Source organism: Thunnus thynnus, chromosome 1 (genome assembly GCF_963924715.1).
Source record: "Thunnus thynnus chromosome 1, fThuThy2.1, whole genome shotgun sequence".
Lineage (NCBI taxonomy): Eukaryota > Metazoa > Chordata > Actinopteri > Scombriformes > Scombridae > Thunnus > Thunnus thynnus.
The window spans coordinates 18,983,830-19,003,290 of record NC_089517.1 but is presented as its reverse complement, the minus strand read 5'-3'; the positions used below and the strand labels follow the sequence as shown (position 1 = coordinate 19,003,290).

The 19,461-nt window shown below is 40.0% G+C and overlaps 1 protein-coding gene across 6 annotated transcripts in view; it reads left to right on the top strand.

Moving 5' to 3' along the window:
• The window catches only part of sbf2 (SET binding factor 2), a 123,424-nt gene that overhangs the window by 65,226 nt on the left and 38,737 nt on the right, over positions 1–19,461 (top strand). For all 6 annotated transcript variants that reach the window (XM_067588632.1, XM_067588633.1, XM_067588631.1 and 3 more), the window contains 11 exons: positions 415–547; positions 1,525–1,633; positions 2,018–2,131; positions 2,515–2,592; positions 2,801–2,914; positions 3,777–3,905; positions 4,077–4,175; positions 4,334–4,538; positions 4,773–4,882; positions 5,875–6,024; positions 12,503–12,571. In XM_067588632.1, the coding sequence (XP_067444733.1) occupies positions 415–547; positions 1,525–1,633; positions 2,018–2,131; positions 2,515–2,592; positions 2,801–2,914; positions 3,777–3,905; positions 4,077–4,175; positions 4,334–4,538; positions 4,773–4,882; positions 5,875–6,024; positions 12,503–12,571 (1,310 nt within the window). The remainder of the gene's footprint in view (positions 1–414; positions 548–1,524; positions 1,634–2,017; positions 2,132–2,514; positions 2,593–2,800; positions 2,915–3,776; positions 3,906–4,076; positions 4,176–4,333; positions 4,539–4,772; positions 4,883–5,874; positions 6,025–12,502; positions 12,572–19,461) is intronic.

The window sequence follows — 19,461 nt, the reverse complement described above, 5'->3', positions numbered from 1 at the left end:
TTCAATTTGACAATTTAAATTAGATTTGAATCAGTTCCACAGATTGTGGAGTCATGCAGCATTACCTAAAGAACTGGCAGACAGATTTTCAAAATGAGACTAGTACACCAATACCATTAGTAGCACTACGACCTTCCATATTACGATCGGTATGGTTGGTCTGCATAGCATTGCCAGAACTACTATAAATATCCCACAGAGTATTGTATGTTTTGAATTTCAGTAATCAGTCTTGAAGCTGTTAAGAATACGCACAGAATTCAAAGTGAATGTTGTTTGTTCTAATCTGTGTTTGAGGATTGAAATCCCCCCCAAATAGCTAAGGATGTTTGATAAATGATCTGGAACATTGTGGCAGTCACATTCCAACAAATACCTCATTAATTTTCATTCTGTGTTGTTTTCTCGCTCCAGGAATCCAAAATGTTCTTAGCCTGTTTTGTGCGGTTCTGACAGAACACAAGGTTTTGTTCCACTCCACCAGTTACCAGAGACTCGGGGATGCGTGTCGCGCCCTGGAAGCCCTCATGTTTCCCCTTAAATACAGGTAGGTATTTGTTCGACCCCAGCAGAGGGACAGATTCTCATGTGACTTTCCACTAGCACCTTGGCTGGTGTCGTGACTTCCATGGCTTGTGATCTGACTGATGATTAACTTTGTTTATTATTTGACTCAGTTCTAGAAACGGCTATATCTCCTGGCTTTATCACCCTAACCCCCTTTAAGATCACAGAATTTGACCTTTAATATCTAGTAACTTGGGTGGGTTATATTTTTTCAGAGTTCACTTCTCCTAGAAGTGCGTTTCACTTTTATAGTGATTAATTTCCTTTCCTTTGTAGCACAAATGCATGCACCACTGTAGAGGGAGCTTTATCTGAAGTAATTTTTGAAAATCACTCATGATCCACATCATGATTTCATTAAACCTAAACATCCCTTCCAGACAAGTTTCAAAACATACGAAAATACTCTGCTTAGAATAATAATTTGTGTCTGATGTGGTTTTTGTTAGAAAAGTCAATTCTTAGTATATGTGCACTGGAGGCTTCCAGTTTCCACATCACATGTGTTTAAGTTGCATACTGGACACAATTGGCTCAAAACTGGTTGTGATGTCACAAATCATGCTTATAGGGCACACACCTTAAACTCAGACTTTTGGTAAGCTCAGAGAAATTTCCCCCTTCAGCAGATGAATGTGAACTGCTTATGTCCAAATAAAAAATAAAAACAAATATGGGGACTGTGGACTGTGTACTGACAGCACCAGAGCCTATAAAGGATATTAATGCAACATTTATGAACACCATCTGAGTGCCATCCACAGTTTCTATTTTTTCTGCTGTCTTGTCACTTAATGTAAGTTTACTCATTTGAGTTTCAATTTCCCAATTCAACATTTGTAATAAGAATGCAGGGAAGTATATTTTAGGCTCTCAGTTTCCCGCTCATTGCCTAATTCCCCCTCGCCTGTCTTACCATACATATTATACCACTGACGTGTCCACTTTTATGTTTAGTTATCCATACATCCCTATTCTGCCTTCCCGGCTGCTGGAGGTGCTGAGCTCGCCCACGCCCTTCATCATCGGAGTGCACTCCATGTTTCAAAGTGAAATCCAGGATCTGGTGAGTCCAAACATATCACAGACATCTTTCAATATCCTACTTGCAATCAGAACTTGAAGATCATATATTGTTGAAAGTTTTTAAACACTACAATTATTATCAAATATTGGAGTCCTTTAGAGTTTGATGTCCTAAGAAGTGATGATGGATGGTAACAGTTTAGGTCTTTTTCTTTCCTCTGAGTAGGAGAGTTTCAATTTCACAAGCACTTTGGTTTCAGGAAGTGTTCTTACACATGAAGGTGAAGTAATCTGACCTTCAACAAGTTGTTTATTTAGCTGGTTTTGGCTAAACTTTGTCAGGCATACGTGTTGTTCCTCACAGTCCTCCCTCCAGCTGCAACCAAACCACCTGACCTGTCAGTGTTTTATGTATCTTCACCAGTTGGATGTTATTATTGCCGACCTGGATGGAGGAACAATAAAAATACCTGAGTGTATCCACTTGTCCCTGCTCCCTGAACCTCTGTTACACCAAACGCAGACTGCCCTGTCTCTGGTAAACACACACGCGCGCACACACACACACGCACGCAACCACATTTAAAGAATCACATGATAATAACATTTGAACTATGTAAACAAAAAATTCCTTCTTCAGCATCTGCGTACATGTCTGTCTGCGCATCTTTCATGCAGACACACTCATACATAAACACAAAAGGCACTAAAGTAGTTCTTGGATTGTTAAACACAAACAAGCTCAGTGGCTTCTGGTAAAATTGATACACTCACTTTCTCAATCCAACATTTCTTAATGACGTGCTGTATTGTACGTAAGTGCTGGTCACTCATCATGCAGGTGAAATGTTCACTCAATGTTGATGTTACGCTTATCGAAGTTTCTCCACACAAGAGCATCTTTTGCACTCCTTCTCTTAGGTTTTGCACCCTGATCTGGAGATAGCAGACAATGCATTCCCTCCACCTCGCACTGCACCCTCCAACCTTAAGTTATTGGTAAGTCAGCATTGCTTTCACAAGCCCTCCCTTTACCCGTTACTCCTCAAGATGTCTTACTGTAAAGAGTGATGACCTCCTCCTCCCACATGAGGAGAACACATTACCTTAAAGACAAATACTGTTGCATAAATAACTTATCAGACTGCATTCATGGCATAGCTATTTGATGAGTCTTGTTCATCTGTGTGTCTGTGTGTGTGTTCAGGACAAGGAGGTGAGGACCGTCTTCCTCAGGCTGTTTGCGCAACTCTTCCAGGGCTACAGGTCTTGCCTGCAGCTCATCCGCATCCATTCTGAACCTGTTATTCACTTTCACAAGGTAAGATAACGACATAATGGAATTCCCAGAGCTGAATTCGAACGTTTCAAAAACCTCATTTTCCATGAAGTGACCTTAGATTAAACTACTTTAGCAAGTGCTGCTCAGTAAACACATTGTTCTTTTAATCTGCCAAGAATGTTTTAGCCAGAGTCCAGCAGCTAGGGTGGAATTACATGTAAAGACAGATAAACCTGTCAGGCATGTATAGTGTGTGTGTGTGTGTGTGCGTTAGTGTGTGTGTGTGTATGCATGTTGTTTTAAGTGTGTTGTAGCGGCTCCATGACTGTTCCGTGATGCTATCCTTTTGTTTATGAAAGCCTCGGACACAGCCCTCTAACCTTGGGCAAAGCCCGGCAATGGGCCATATGAAACATATTAGGTTTACATTTTTGTTTTGTGCCGGGGTTTTTGTTTGTTCGTGTCTGTGGTGTCTCCGTGGTAACCCCTCACCACATCATCCTCAAAGTACCCCACATGGATTCTATTATAAACAAACGCTCAGCTTATTCGTCTGGAATCACTGAGTGGGAAAGGCTTGAGTGAACCGTGTTTTATCTCTCCTACCCACAAACGCAAATAATTATGCATAAAGTAAATTAAATTCATTTGCATGTAGTCATTTATAACTAGATTTATTTCCCTTTTTGTACATGCTGAAGAACTTATCCTTTATTTCAACATTAAAAGAAGCTGGTCTCAGGCCCCCTTGCAAAGATATTTTGGAAGATTTTGTAATCATATTCTAAAAATGGCTGTGATAACTATGTTTGCTTCCAGTCTACAGCATATCCATATGAACAAGATTACATTGCTCCCATCTGTGTGGGATTTTAACTGTTGTAATTCTGACATTATCCAGACTGCCTTTCTGGGCCAGCGAGGCCTCATTGAGAATGATTTCCTGACCAAGGTTTTGGATGGCATGGCCTTCGCTGGCTTTGTCTCAGAGAGAGGTCCGCCTTACCGAGCCTGCGATCTCTTTGATGAGGTACCTTTTAAGTATAAGTGGAGACATTTTACACCAACATTCCTTATACACTGAAGTGGACTTGTCACATCTGGTAGATGCAAGATCTGTTTGATAAGGAATACTGTTCATCTATAAAACCTTTGAATGCTGTTTTACTGGATTGTTTGTTTTATTCTGTGTGTTTTGTAGCTGGTGGCCTTAGACACTGACAGCTTTAAGGAAGAGGAGGTCAGCCCTGCTAAGTTGCAGAAGCACATCAGGGAACTCTCTGAGCAGCTATACAGAAATGTAAGACTGGTGGATTTTTGTTGTTGAATTTGTGTTGTACTGTAATAGACAGATATCCTCATTTCCTTATTTTATTTATCTATACTGCTGTATATCTACCATATATACAGCTGTATATCCTAATAATACATGTTGTTTTATGATTGGATGCACTGTAGGAGAACCCGAACCCCCACATGGCATTCCAGAAAGTGCCTCGGCCGTCGGAGGGATCCCACCTACGGGTGCACCAGGTACCCTTCCCCCTGCTGGATGATGAGAAGGTGGAGAAGCTGCTGCAGGAAGGTGTGGCAAAGCACACCAGCGCACCTCCCTTCACACGACCTGAGAGAAAGTGTGTTGTACCTGCCGGACCACCTGTTGGTATGGCCAATTTTAAACTACCATAATACCCTAAATTGCTCTGAATATCACTCAAAATTTGAAAAGACTGCATGTAATGTTTACATACAGCATGTACAAGCAGTGTTTGTTTTGACATACCTGGCATCTGCAGAATCTATCTTCAACTCATAGAAATGGATCTAATGTTTGTAGCAGGTGTAGTTTTCGTGTGCAGCGATTCCTCCCCTAATCTTGTCCCTCTGTGTTGTCCAGTTTCCATTATGAGTAAGAGTGGCTCCGTGTTTAACAGCGCTCGCAGACTGGAAGTGGTGAGGAGTTGCATTTCCTTCATCTTTGACAACAAGATCCTGGAGACTGAAAAGGTGATGCACATTCTCTTTCATCAGAGGAACTCCTCCACCTCTGACTCAGTAGCTGCAGTCATCTGTCCTTCGTGTTACACCCATCCTGCAGCCTGTGCTGGAGCTATAGATCTCTCCACACCTTCATCATCCTAATATCTCCCAGCTGGCACGCAGACACTCACATACCGAATGAGATACAGTCTGCAATCAAACACTCAGAATCTGTGTTGTTATCTTGCTAACTTTGCTGAGCAATAGTTAAATATTGAGGTTAATCAGTTCTTCACACTCGAGTTTGCATCTAAAAGCACTTGACATTAGATGTCTGTTCACATTTTCCTTCATCAACGACCCGTGGTACAGTATGTGAGATCACAGGTGAACATTCGGCCCAATATGTATCCAGAGTGTTTGAAATGGGATGGTAGCCATTTACTTTATGTATCCCACTGGCTTCATATAGGAGTTATATAATCCAGGCCTGCATCTCATTCCAAATTTAAGAATGCATAGCATTCATCCTCTGAACCCCCCATGAGCCTGTAAATCCTGTTCAGCCAAATGGTCAGTGTGAACACTAATAACCATAGGGCAGGTCGCAGTTGCTGAAAGTGCTGTGTCGGTACAGAGTGTTGCTGTAAGCAATGATTAAATATCAAAGTGATATTAATCAGTAATCTTCATCAAGTTACATAACAACAAGGGTCTGTTTTCTCCAAAAGTCTGTCTAGCTCAAGATGCATTGCTTATTAAATGAACAATGTGATGAAGTATCAGTACATGCACAAACACAGTGACACTTAACATTTATTTTAATAAAGATTGATAAAAATGACCTTGCATACTATTCCAGCAGAGACTATTGAAGGTTGTAGTGAGTTTAACATATAAGCTACACACACTAATTCACTTTGTTGCTGAATGTCATCTCTATTTCATCAAGTCAGTCACTGTATTAAGAAGTATTTTTTCTTTACCAAAATACTCTCTGTCCATCTTCCTATTTACAGACTCTGCCAGCTGCATTGCGCGCCATGAAAGGCAAAGCAGCTCGCCAATGTCTGACTGAGGAACTGAGTCTTCACGTCCAGCAAAATCGTGCCATACTGGACCACCAACAGTTTGACTACATCATTCGGATGATGAATTGTGCCCTCCAGGTAATTCACAGAATCACACTTCATTCCTCTCCTGCATCAACACTGTCAACAGATTAAAAACAGTAATAATCTGTGCAGCTGTAGAGGTAAAGTATGTTCTATGTACATCAAGATCTTGATATTGTCTTTAAGAGAAGCATCATACAACTAGTACTAAAAAAAAACCACTCAATTAGTCTCTCGACAGAGAGTTAATTGGCAACAATTTGTGTGTGTTAAGTGTTTTATTGTTTAAGTCATAAGCGAGGTGCTAAACAGCCTCTTAAAAGTGGGTATCAGCTACTTTTTGCTGTTTTATATGTGGTAATTTAAGTACTTTTGTGTTTTGGACTCAATTAGAGGATGTTATGTTGAGCTTCAGGAAATCATGACAATTATTCTTTTTTTACTGTGTTCTAGCATCTAATACGCTAAACATCCATTAATCTGAAAAATAATAAACAGATTAAATGATAATAAAAATAATCTTTAGTTGCAGCTCTTTTCCACTTCATCAACATTGCTGTCAATGAAAACTTTTGGAGAAAACTGCTCTACATCTGTTTCTAAAACAATCAAAAACTAAAAATAAAAGAAATTGCTAAAATTTTGACAAAAATATATTTTCTTCCTCAGACTTTGGACCCAAGCAAAATGTAAAACTGATGCCGAAGTTCATTGTAGTACATATCTGGCTGTATTTTTAGCTGTGCTGTTTACCCCAAATTTTCAGCAGATGCTTCATATTTATGAGTTAAAACTGGTTTTAATTTAGCAAAAGTCATGTGTAAGTGCGGCAGTAGTACACATAACCTGCTGTACATGCCTGCCCTTCCTTCTCAACTTATTTTTCCGCAATTCCCAATTTTGTCTGCGTTTATAACAGTCTGGTAGCGTGTCGTCAGACTGAATCCCAACAATGCTGCTCATTGTTTATCAGATAGTATGTTTGTCTCTTCCTGGTGCCCTCATGCCTCGGCTACTTGTCAAAGTGAGTAAGTAATGTGTTTTTGTGCAGCTCATAAAGAGTCAGTGAGGCTTCACTCAACCAGAGCAGCCGAGTCTTTATTGGTAGTTCCACATGTTTTACTGCCTTGAATCAGCCCTTTCCAGGGATTTTAATAATTTTAAGCAGTCCTCACGGAGTGCAGATTTTATGGAGTAACTTTGGATTCCAGTCATTCTTTTTTCCCCCCCAAATGATAGAAAGCCAATTAATCCTACCATCTGCTTGGGCCAGGAACACACAAGGTCATTTGACGTGTCATTTGCTCCTCAATTATAAGACGAGAGAAAATGAAGCTGAGTGCAGCACTGATGATTTTGGCCAAAGTTCTGTCTACATGACAAGTCCATTGATTTGCAAACAGAGTAACTTATGTCTTTCCACGCATTCAGGAAGACTAGTTGCATCATCCCTCTTATGCTGCGTAATGTCTGAGTGTCTTGAGTTCTAAGAGCAGAGATGAACTATGTGCCGCTTCAACAGGAGTTTGTCAGTGATATGTATCTGTTGAAAAGCTGAAGAGTTGCAAGATGTTCAGTTAATACCACCATCTCTTTTGCATGGCTCTTGTGCATATTATTTAGTTGGCCCATTGTCGTTCTGCTATCTGATAGCCTGTCATCCAATGTGTCTTTTTTGTGTTAAACTGAGATCCTGATGTGTTAACTTCTGCTGGAACAGATGAGTGAAATGAGTTTAACCACAAAATAATGAAATGTGCAGCAAACCTCCTCAAAGGATGCCATGAGGAGATACAAATGTGAAAAACATTTTTCTAGTCAATTTCTTATTATAAGTCCTCATTTTTGTAAGGACAGTTTTCAGTAAACTGAAATTGTCATGCACATCTGGAAAAATGCAGATGTTGTACATTGTCTGCTGTTTGCAACACAGTTGAACTCACATCAGGGGTAATGCTGCTATTCATTGTCTATTTTTGAATTGGTATGTTCATAATAATAGTAATAGAAAGACCAACAAGTGTCTTACTATGGAGATTCATTTTTCTTTTTTTTAAGTATAGAGTTAAATCTCTCTATAACCATATAGTAATATTAAAAATAAAAGTCTCCAAGTGAGTTTTAAAGAGTAATTGACTCCTTCTGGCATGCTGCAGAAACACCAATGACCCACAGCCACACGTGGGAGAAAAAGTAATAAGTTCACACACGGAGAAGAGATTTGACTTTTGTTAACCACAACATGCAATAAGATACAGTCAGCCTTTCTCTGATAATTTTTTTGTTTGTTTGGTTTTTTTAGATTTTATTGTGTATTGTTTGTCATTTCTTCTATTTCTTTAGCATTGAAGCCAGGCATTTGTTCCTGGCTTTCATTTCTTGGTCTCAACTCGATTGTGAGGGATTTGTCTCAGATGAGCTGTGAAAGGAATATAAATAGTAAATTGCTGGGCCAGTAATTACTTTCATATTCTGCACTCTGCCCTTTCTTTCAACGCCCAGCCACGTAAGAACCCCAAAATATTACAGTATGTGCACCACTGCCAGCATTTTGCATGTGTGTGTGCGTGTGCGTGTGCGTGTGCGTATGTGTGTGCGTATGTGCGTGCGTGCGCGTGTGTGTAAGGGATCCTTCAGTGCTTTACAAAGCCAAAGTGACCTCTTCTATAAAAAATGTTGCTCGCTCTTTGTACAATGACAGCATGATGCCTCATTAGGATTTCTGGCATTTGTGTTGATATGACACATTGATTCACATTGACATTATTATGAGGAAAATTACAACATTTATCGTTTAACTGTCAACTTCGGGCTAAATAACAGTTATGTTGTCTGGTTGCAATCAGTGTTTTCCTTCAAAAGGTTCGCAGGGGAGCACAGCCACAGGAAGTGATATGTAATACAAAAATGTACAATAGGTCAAATATTAGGACATTAGAATCAGGTGGTACTGTACCATGTCAGTGCTTGTTAAATTGTTTTTCTTTCTTCCGTTTATTTTGTTATAACTTGTAACACTAAAAGAAATGTTGATACATTCTCTGGAATGAGTTGGTATGTCTAGAAAACGTTTACAGTGACATATTTTTCCTGTTTTCACATCTGTTGTGCTATCTGTGCTGTTTCTCTGCCATGAATCACACAATATAACAATCTCATTAAAGACTTTGAGCTAATTGCACATTTATTTGTGTGTGTGTGTGTGTGTGTGTGTGTGTGTGTGTCTGTGTGTGTGTGTGTGTGTGTGTGCATGCACACTCACTGGTCAGTGCTCCAGTTCTTGAAGTGAATGTTGCGCAAGCCATGTGGGGGAATGAGTCCTGCTGTGGATGTATCCTGGCATCCCAACCATTTCCTGTCAGATAGGATTATGAGCCCTCTGTGCTCTGCTCTCTCATGGCCGAGGGCCTCATGATGGTGCTCAAAAACACACTCTGAATGGCAGTTTACTGTGAGAGGGGATTAGGGTGGGAGGTTCATGGGAAGCGGCTACAACGGCATGGAGTCCATGAGTTCCGCATTATCGTGAGCTTGGCTGTCTTATGTAGAACAGTGTGCAGGAACACACGTTACTCACAGATGTTGTTGGACAAGTAGGAGGAACTTTATCTCACTATCCTGTCTGAATCACAGACTGCTGAAGTCTGAGCTGATGAGCTGGAATGCCTACCAACTGAGGGTGCCCTCTGCCCCTCCTGGAGCCTAAAGGCTGCAGCAGTTTGACAAATAGCCTCAGTCCTTGTCACCACTTCCCCTGCAGCACTTTAATCACTTTGAACATCTCCTCTAATAGTGAATAGATGACTTCATTACATTTTTACATTATTTAGATCATAAATTAGTCTCTTGCTGTGAGAACATGGCCCCTGTCTGCCTCAGTGGCCTTGATGGACTGCCTTACGTAACACGGTCACTGGGAATCTGCACTGGGTATCATTCCCATGTTCAGATATCTGTTTCTCTACGATGTCCAGTATGGCCAGGTAAACATCTCCCTTAATCAGATTACATGCTTTTGCAATGCAATCTCTGTTTGTTGCTTGTCTGGACACCACAGAGGTCAACTATGTGGCTTGTTCCTCTTCCTAATAATGATTCAATCTGCAATTAACAATAAAAGCATCTGTGTTAAGAATTTAATACTTATCTGTAGCCATAAAGTCTCATTAGTGCATCTCACAACTTTACTGGAAAGTGTCTACTTCTCTGGAACACACAGGAAGCTGCTGTTTGCTCACATCCTGATGACGTTTTCTTTTTCTGAAGCATGACTGTGGCCTTCTTGGTGTTGAAAACGTCAGCCATCCAAAGAACCTGATGACTCAAACCAACAAACTTGAGTCTTTTTGTTAAATATTCACACTTTTCTGCCCATGCATTTCCACTTGTTGTTCTGTTTTGAATTGGGCCCATGAACTCCTGTTACCTGCAGCATTGTTAAGGATGCTGGTAAACAATGCTTTGGTGCCGCTCCAAGCTGGAACATTTTACCGCAGCCCAAATAACTGCAAAGAAAAACACAAGCGACAAGAACAATAAAATAGAAACTATGTTGCTCAGTCCACAGGGGGCCAGGCTTTCATGTGTAGCTGTAGAACTTGTGTTTTGCATTTTCTCTCCTCTGTACATTCTTGTGTTTTGTTTTTTTTTTCTGGAGAAATGGCGGTAACAGAGGCCCTCATTACAGACCGCTATCAGAAAGTGCTGCATTCTTCTCCCCATCTCTCCCGCCAAAATTAAAGACTGATAATATGTTGCATAGCTTTAGAAAAACTCAGTCATGAACTTAAGATTTCTGAATGTGAGTTTTTGCATTCACACTTGACATCTAAAGAGAGAGACCAGTTAAGAAGAAAAGAAAATGTGTGTTTTGTACATTTTCTGGGTATGAGGTCCCACTGAGGGTTATGAGGTGTGGCACCAGGTCATCATCAGTTCTGTTGTTAGTACACGGTCTTAAATCAAGTTTCCTCAAGCCATTCTCATTTACAGAGTTCAACAAATAAATCCCAACAAAGCTTACCACAGATAAGTACCAATTTCCTGTGAATGAAGTACTTTTGAGTCCAACTCGCATCCTTTTCTCCTATTCTCCTGTTCTCATCATTCTCTGTGATCTCTTTAAGTTTTGTTTGGGCCCCTAAATCCCCCTCTGTAAGCCTCTTAATGTACTATTCATCTTAATGCAATTCTCTTGAAAGCACTATTAAGCACCGCCTCTTTGACCTGAAACAATCCTAAATACAAAGACACTTTGGCATGGTGTGTAAATGTCAAAAGGGGGAATATTTTCAACTATTCCGTGATTTTAAAAAACAAAATAAAAAAGAGAATTAAATTTGGTTTCTGGCTGGTCATGGCTGCCTGATAAATGGACACAGCATTTTATGGCCAAAACGATTGGATTCTAGTGATGGTCTCGAATGAGTCTTGTATGGCAGTCTAGTTCAAGAATGCAAAACATAAAATTACCAATAAATTGAAGACTGGAGAGCTCTGACAATTGTGTCAAGGCAGGGATTATATAAGGCTATTGAAAGCATATGTCCTAATAGTGGAGCAGAGTAAGTGGTTTTGGCAGACCTTTTTTCAAGCTTTGCTCTGCTCTGACATTTAAAGGGACCTCAACCTTTCCCTTTCCCTCTGAAATCTCGTGAGAGTTGAGTTGTTGCAGGAAGACAATGGTGGGAACGCGAGTTAGAGTTGGAGAGAGGAGTGCCAGGAAGAGTTGTGTGTTGGAGTACATAAAGGGTAGCTTAGTGTTATCTAAAATATTTTCAAAGTCATGGTTGAATATTTAGCTGATTATTCAGCTGTCTTCCCGCAACAACTCCACTGTCACAAGATTTCAGAGCAAGACTTCTCCTTGAGCGAGATATGGTTAGACACAATGACAAACAGACCAGATCAAGCGAAAGGTAAAGAAAATAATTTTATTTCTCTGTAGGAATCCTTTCAATAATGTTGTCACACACTTAAAAAACAATCAGAGCATGTCAGTGGCAAAAACAAGCACTTTTATTGGACGTACATTGACAGGGCGTTATTGCCCCAAAGGATTATATTGCAGCCCATTTTGGGGCTGCCAGCTGAAGCACTCTAGCTCAATACTGGACCGATTTCAAAAATTGTTGTCCCCATTAGTCACTTAGACATAAAATGATGGGAAAATAGGGTCCAGGTTGAAAAATCCTGGAGTTTCCCTTTAACTTATTTAAGTTTAAGAATTTAAGTTTGTTGAAGATAGATTCTTTGCCTTCCAGTGCCCTCCACATCAGTCATGAACTGAAAGACACAATGTTTGTTCTTATATCTTGGGAACACATAATCATTTCAAAACACATGCAGTTACCAAAACTCATGTCTTTACTCATGTTTCCCCTCCGGCCCTGGTGTCTGTGACCTCTCTTTTGGGAGCCTGCACTGCTTGTTTTGGGCCTCTGGTGAAAAAAAGGTGTTCACAGAGCAGTGTAACATGTCTCCTGCTGTGTCCTGTCCTGCTCTCACTTCTCCCCTGTTGTTTGATCCACAGGACTGTTCCAGCTCAGAGGAGTACACTGTGGCTTCTGCACTGCTGCCCCTGTCGACAGCCTTCTACAGGGTAAGGAAGTTAATCGAGAGGAAAGATGTACAGTGCAGTGTGTCAGTTTAATGCCTCTGTTTCTCTCATTTTCTTTGTTATGCATACAAACTACTACTTAGTCAAGTGTAGGGTGACTATGTAGCATCTAAAGGATTAGTTTAAACTAATGACAAAAAAAATTACCATTAATCCCAAGTGGAATCTGGCCATGCATACTTAAGATTTTATCTGCCAAGGTTTTGACATATCTACCGCTGAAACTACTGTCAAAAAATGGAAGTGCATGAGATATTGTTTGAGGCTCTCAAACACTGAAAAATAACACTCAACAAGCAATGTGTCTTTCAAAAAAGTAAAAAGCCACCTCCTCAAAGAGGGTTTTAAACACGTCTGCCTACAATTCCATGTCCAAAATGAAAACTGTCCACATATGTTGACGTGGACAGTTATTATTTGGACGATTTATTCGGTAGAAAACAGCAGAAGCAGCATTAACAGTGTTTCTGACAATACATCTTCAGTGATGTGTTATACATTGTGTAAATACTAGGGGTACCGATAGCTGGGCTTTGGGTATCGGCCGATACCAAGTACCGATCTGATACCAGTGTTTAATTAATAAGCTGTATTTCTCACTATGTGGAAGAGACTGGGATCGTTCTTTTATGCGTAAGGAAAAATCAGGCTTGACTTAAACATTGCTTTCCTAACTTTGTAAAACAAAATGTAAAAAATAAATAAATAGATATAAATTTACTGAATTGTTATTTATGAAAATAATGGTTTCCAATACTAGATTGGCCCATTGTCACTGATCCCGATCCGGCTATTTGAGTCAGTATTGGACCGATATCAGTATTGGTATCGGTGCATCTCTAGTGAATAATAGACTGATGGCAATTCATTGGCCGGGGTGACATATCAACCGATATTAGCTTATTGCAGATATATTTGTATTGCGGCATATGTCGACCAAAATGTTACAAGAAATGTCAATACAGAAATGAGATATATTTGAGGTAATTTAGAAACGATGTCTCACATACATAGTTTGTGTGTACACATACATAGTTACATAGTACACATTTACAATTTTATTTCTCTGCTGTAAAATGTCCTGTTCAGTACATATTATAGTCCTGATTCTTTAAAAAAAAGAAATCATTAGCAACATTGTTGTGTGTGTTACGTATTTATGTAAAAAAAAAAAAAAAAAAAGGAACATTTCTGTTATTTTTATACTGTTATGATGTCAGATGTCCGTTAAACATGGTCAAAGTTCCAAAATTTTAGGTGAACGTATATAAAAAAAAAAAGCTCCCTGCAAGTCAAATGCCGGGGTTCCAGTCTGCTCTGAACGCTTCATGTGCAGTGTTACCTTTACTTCCTCCTTTTCATGACATGAGATTGTTCACACAATCCCACATGGCCATCCATTCCATAGCCATTGTTGCTAAGGTTGTTCATGTTGTACGCATGTACGAATGTACTCACGAAGTTTACATTTTGAGTAAAGAACAAGAAAAAGAAGTGAAATCCTATTACTACTGTTTGTTTACATTGCCTCCTGAGCCGTCTGAAGTCTGCCAAGGGGCCAATCAGAACAGTGCACTCATCGGGGCAGGGGGCCTTAAACAGACAGGAGCTAAAATGGACTGTTTCAGACAGAGGCTGAACTAAGGGGCTGCATAAGGGTCAGTATAAGATAAATAAGGAGTTTTTTGACCTGAACTTTTTGAATAACGCAAAGATATACCAGTAGAGCCTCAGAATATAAATATAGACCTGGAAATGTGCATAATATGTCCCCTTTAACACTGCACTATAGAAATATTTGTAGCCACAGGAAGAGCAGTTTTCTCAACCTTTGATCATCCCTGAGTATGTACAGTACATGCACAGAGCAATATGTCAAAACCTCTACAGCAGAGTGGAGAGGACTTGCCATGGCCTTTGATTTCCAAACCGCATTATCAACACAGGGTAGCTACAGTTCTCAACCACAACTATGTTCCCACAGCTTGCTCGTTGCTATGGGCACAGACACAACTGTCCGCATTGGCTTTTTGTTGGGTACCAGTGCCATACCCTGATGGGCTGGTCTGGGACCTGACCTGCTCTCCACTACCACATGACTCATCCAGTTCACATGCTACAGGCTGATGTAACTCACACAGATAAGCCGAATGTGTTCTTTTTCTTTGTTTCTCTTTAAGGCCACCAGTACTGAAAAATAATTAATTATGTCAGTGTTTTCTTAATCCAATTTCTGTTTCACAAGAATGTCCATTAAACTATAGTCACAATTATTACACAATGGAGCAATTTCCTGTTGTCACAGTTAGAAGAATATAAATGATTTCTTGTCTGGCACTGATAGCTAATTACACAAGGATATTTTGAGAATGCAACAGATTCTTTTTGTTATTCACAGATGATTGGAACTGGTGACAAACTTGAGCTCTGCCTCACCCAAAGGGTGAAAAGTAGAGTGAGGTCAGGAGGGAATCTGCCAAAATGATTCTGTAATCTCTGGTTTAGTGGTGCAAGGATCATTCAGTGGATATGTGACAAAAACAAAGCTTGGTAATGAAGCATCCCGTCAGTTCCCAGCAGCTGTCATCAGGGGCGTGGATTGAAAGGCCCTACGTGATCCTGACATCTCACCATTGATCCCTCACACTCTGTTTCACGTGTTTCTGGACATGTTCAACCATTTTTCCCCCCACATTTGCAAATATGAGTATTACAAAATGCAGCTTTAGAAAATGGATAGCATAGAGTGGGATACCTTGCAAAGAACAATATGTACTATGACACAGCAGCATGCATAACATGATGGGTTTATATAGCAGGCATTTAAAATATCCAAAATGCACCATCTCATCTTTCAGAAGCCCCCCTACCACCCCCAATCATCTTTATAGCATGAAACCTGAAACGGGTAGGAGACCATGGTAACAGTCTCCTAACCGTTGCTTATATATCACAGTAGCTATGTGTTCTGTAAAGAGTTGTGAATATTTGACAAATGAGTCCTCGAATGTGACCAGACTAGACTGTGAAAGTCATTTGTTCGTGACTGGCTCATGTCTTGGAGTGTTTTTTGTTGTTGTTGCTTTTTTTTCTTACCCTAAAAGAAATTGATAGGACATTGTTAAGAGTGCTGCCTGTAAAAATCCAGGAAAGACAGGTTCATGTGAGCTGTTGTTTAATTGGTTTTTAACCTAAAAACGTAGCACTTAGATTCTTGTGGGCCATGTGGTCACAATTATTTTCATGACGCACATTCTCATCTGATATCTAAAACGAAACGATCTCTCACACAGCTGAGCTGATGTTGAACTCATTTAATTGCACTTCTTCATATTTAAAATTTGAAAGTTTTCCAATTCAGCAGGTTGTTTGTACCAAGAACCTGCCCAAAACGTCTGCACTGACCCACTTAACTGCATGTTGAGATTCATTTTAAACTAGTCTCAAGAATAAGGAAGCAAAACTTTATTTATTTAGCTCAGTTTATTCCAAAGCAGGGGGAGAAGAGGTATTTACCTTTTGATTTCCAGCACGTTTTTGTGTTTTAGAAGACTTTTCAATATGTATTAATTTGATGATAAAACCATTCTTGATATTCTTTGAGTCAAAGGTGGTAGTGTTATTGCATCTCCTACATGTATCTGACATATAGTTTTATCAGCAGTGGATATTTTGCACTTTTGTGCAAGTATTCGTAGGAAGTAAACCTAATGGATGCCAAACAGTGGGTGAACATTAAAGACTGTTAGTTCAAGTTCAGGAGTCAGACATTGGTCAAGTCCCTGTTTGGTATTCTTGGACAGGCTTTGGCAAGCTCACGCTGTGTTCATGCTTACAGTGGTACTGTCCCCATGGCCCTTAAGTCTCCAGGTCGGGGAACGTGGGAAGCTCCCTTGCAATGCAACCGTCTACTCCCAGAATCTGAACTGCCAGAGAGAAGCAGACACTGCTCAGTTATATTGCGGACCATATGTTGACACTGAACAGTTTATGCTATTGACCCACATTCTATGTTCAGTTGTTTTGCTTTCCCATTTCTTTGGTTTCCCCTCAGTGTGACCCTTCTTGAATGTTTTGCTCAAACTAAAGCACGCTTGGAGCAGCATTTGATAGATGTTTGTTAAGACTTCAGATAGAAGGAACTGATTTGCAAAATATCTTCTAGCCTGGATCATGCAGGGATGGTGTCATTCGTCCCCTGTTGGTAAAGTTTATCTAAACGATGCACAACCTTTGTACAGTCGCTCTTTGTTAAAGGTGAGGTTTTACATTTTGTTGTGTTACTCTAATCTGCGGACAGTTCCTCTGGCATTCATTATCTACTGAAGGGTTGGTTTATCAGGAGATGAGCAGGTGTCATTGACGTCTGAGTCAGTTGTTATTTTGCCCTTTGCTGTCTGGTGTAATATTTCTTCTTACATTTGAATATGTCACCAGAGTAAAAGCCTGGATCCAGCAGCAAGTGAAAAACCCAAACACAATTCTAGAAGACTTACACAGCATGAACACTTGACTGTTAGCATTCTTTCAGCCATAGTTTATTCATGGGGGGATTTGGCAGCTCACTCTGTCAAACTGCTCTCCACTATGTCCTCGAAGGAAAATGACGTACTGGGTGACCCTTGTATATCTCAGAGATGTCCAGCTCTTGACTTACCGTATCTATGTTTACTTCATTTTGGAACATTTATATTACTTGTACATCGTGTTTTTACACAGTTATGGCCTATGGATGCCATGAGGGGTTTGTTTATTAGTCTGACTTTCAACTTGGTTTTTCTCTGTTTGTTTTACATGACTGAATACTGTAAATACATTGTTCAAACGGAGGCTTATTCATGGTTCAGGATGCAAGTAGTTTTCCTCACAATGCACTGACTTCATGGAGAATTGCAAAAATGAGGAGATGGATTGTGTGCAGGTCAGGCATGCATTCCCACAGAAGACTTGTCCAGAAATAATGTCTGTTTTTGTATCTGCAATTCAGGAATGCTATGAATTCTTCCAAAACACTTTTAAATAATGTTGCTGCCCCAAGGCTGGCGACATATCAGACACGACAGTCTTCACTCAGTCTGCATACAAGCATACACTCCCTTAAGTGACAATGCGCACCATCTCTCTCGGAGAGACACAGTTGACATGTGTGATGCTGTGTGCCTCTCCAGCTGATGTTTGGAGGCCACAGTCCATCATACCGTGAACCTTGGGATCATGTCAAAAAGTTCAAAACAAGATCCCAAATCCTGATAGCCTCATTCCTCTTGACCTAAACACAGCATTTTCTGCTTTCTGTCTCCCCTTGTGATTTTTCTGCTTGTTTTTCACCCTTTCTCCCTCAACCCTGCATTCCTCCTCTTCACAAGTCAAGTCACACAGCCAGATGGGTCTGATAGTGGTATACTCCCTCCTTCCCCTTCATCTTTACTTCCTTATTTCCTTTCCTCCTCCTTTTCCTTTATTCTTCCCTTCCCTGTCCTCCTTCTTACCAATCTGTCTTGTGGATGTCTCTGTAGGCTCAATGTATTATCATATTGGGAAGAGATGACCTCGGTCAACATGACCTGCACATATCCCGAAAGTCAAAAAAGTACAGCCAGGCTGAGTATAGACAGCATGGACAAATCACACACACACACAGATCCCCCCCCCCACACACACAAACACAACCACCCACCCACCCACCCACACAACATCTGCTGCAAGACACGTAACACACTGCTGTGACAGAGGGGTGTTACGGGATGACTCAGGAGGCTGCAGTTCTTCTTATCGTATTTGTCACTATTTATTGGCCATGTTCCATTCATCTGCAGCCTCTCATTGTAGCCAATCTTCAAAGCATTCCTGGCCTCAGGAGATTTGTCATCTCAGGGCGGCATGATTTGTTCCTCTGATGATAGCAAAGTTATTATAATCATCTTTGTTTCTGAAGAAAAATAGATCATCTAAACAGCAATTTGTACATCTCAGGTGATATTGGTGTTTAGTGAGAGTGGTGTAGATTGAAGGATAGGAGGTGGATTTATAGTTTAAAAGCAAAGCATAACAAACTACAGACTGAATCCACAAAGACACTTTTCTATTCTCAAACTCTCTCACCATTACATAGTTTCTCCACCAGAGACTACTGACAAAACATTAAACAATCATTGGATGATACATTGTTATCAGATTTTTATATAACTCAAAAAATATTGCTGTCAGCTTCAAAAGATAAAGTATCTGTCAGGTTACATTAGACTGAAATGTCATTTTGTTGAAGAAAAGGAAAGAGGCTTAGAGTCCTTCTGACTCTATATTAAAATATTGTACGTGAACATGAAATAAATGAGATGAATGAAGAGTTTACCAACTTCTGCGTTCTGTGTCTATAAAATCTATATCTTAAAATGTCTCACATGCTTTTTCTTTATTGAGATCTTTTCTATTTGTTTCTCGTTGGCGTCTGGCATTAGCCAGATATCTCAAGTTCTTCCTGGAAAAACTTCGAAACTTCTGCAGATCTCAGTTGTGTTATTTTTCTTGCAAAAGTGGTTTCATTTTCGTAACCTAATATTAGAAGAGCAGCTTGAGACTCTGGTTCAGCAGTTGTCCAGTAACATGTTAGTGTTTAAATTTCAATGCATTTTTCACTGAAATCCTCAGACTTCTGCCAATTTTAGACTAACAATTTGTAACTGTGAGTCAATTCTATTTACAAAAAATTGCTTGGCAGATAATGTATACTAAATATCTGAATCATAATCATTGACTGTTAACTCCTATGACCCAAAAAGAAAAAGCCACTGCAGACCTGCATGTTACCAGTGCTTCATGTTAGCTGCTGTATGGGCATCAGCTCTCTGTTCGCCCCGTCCTCCCGGCTCTCC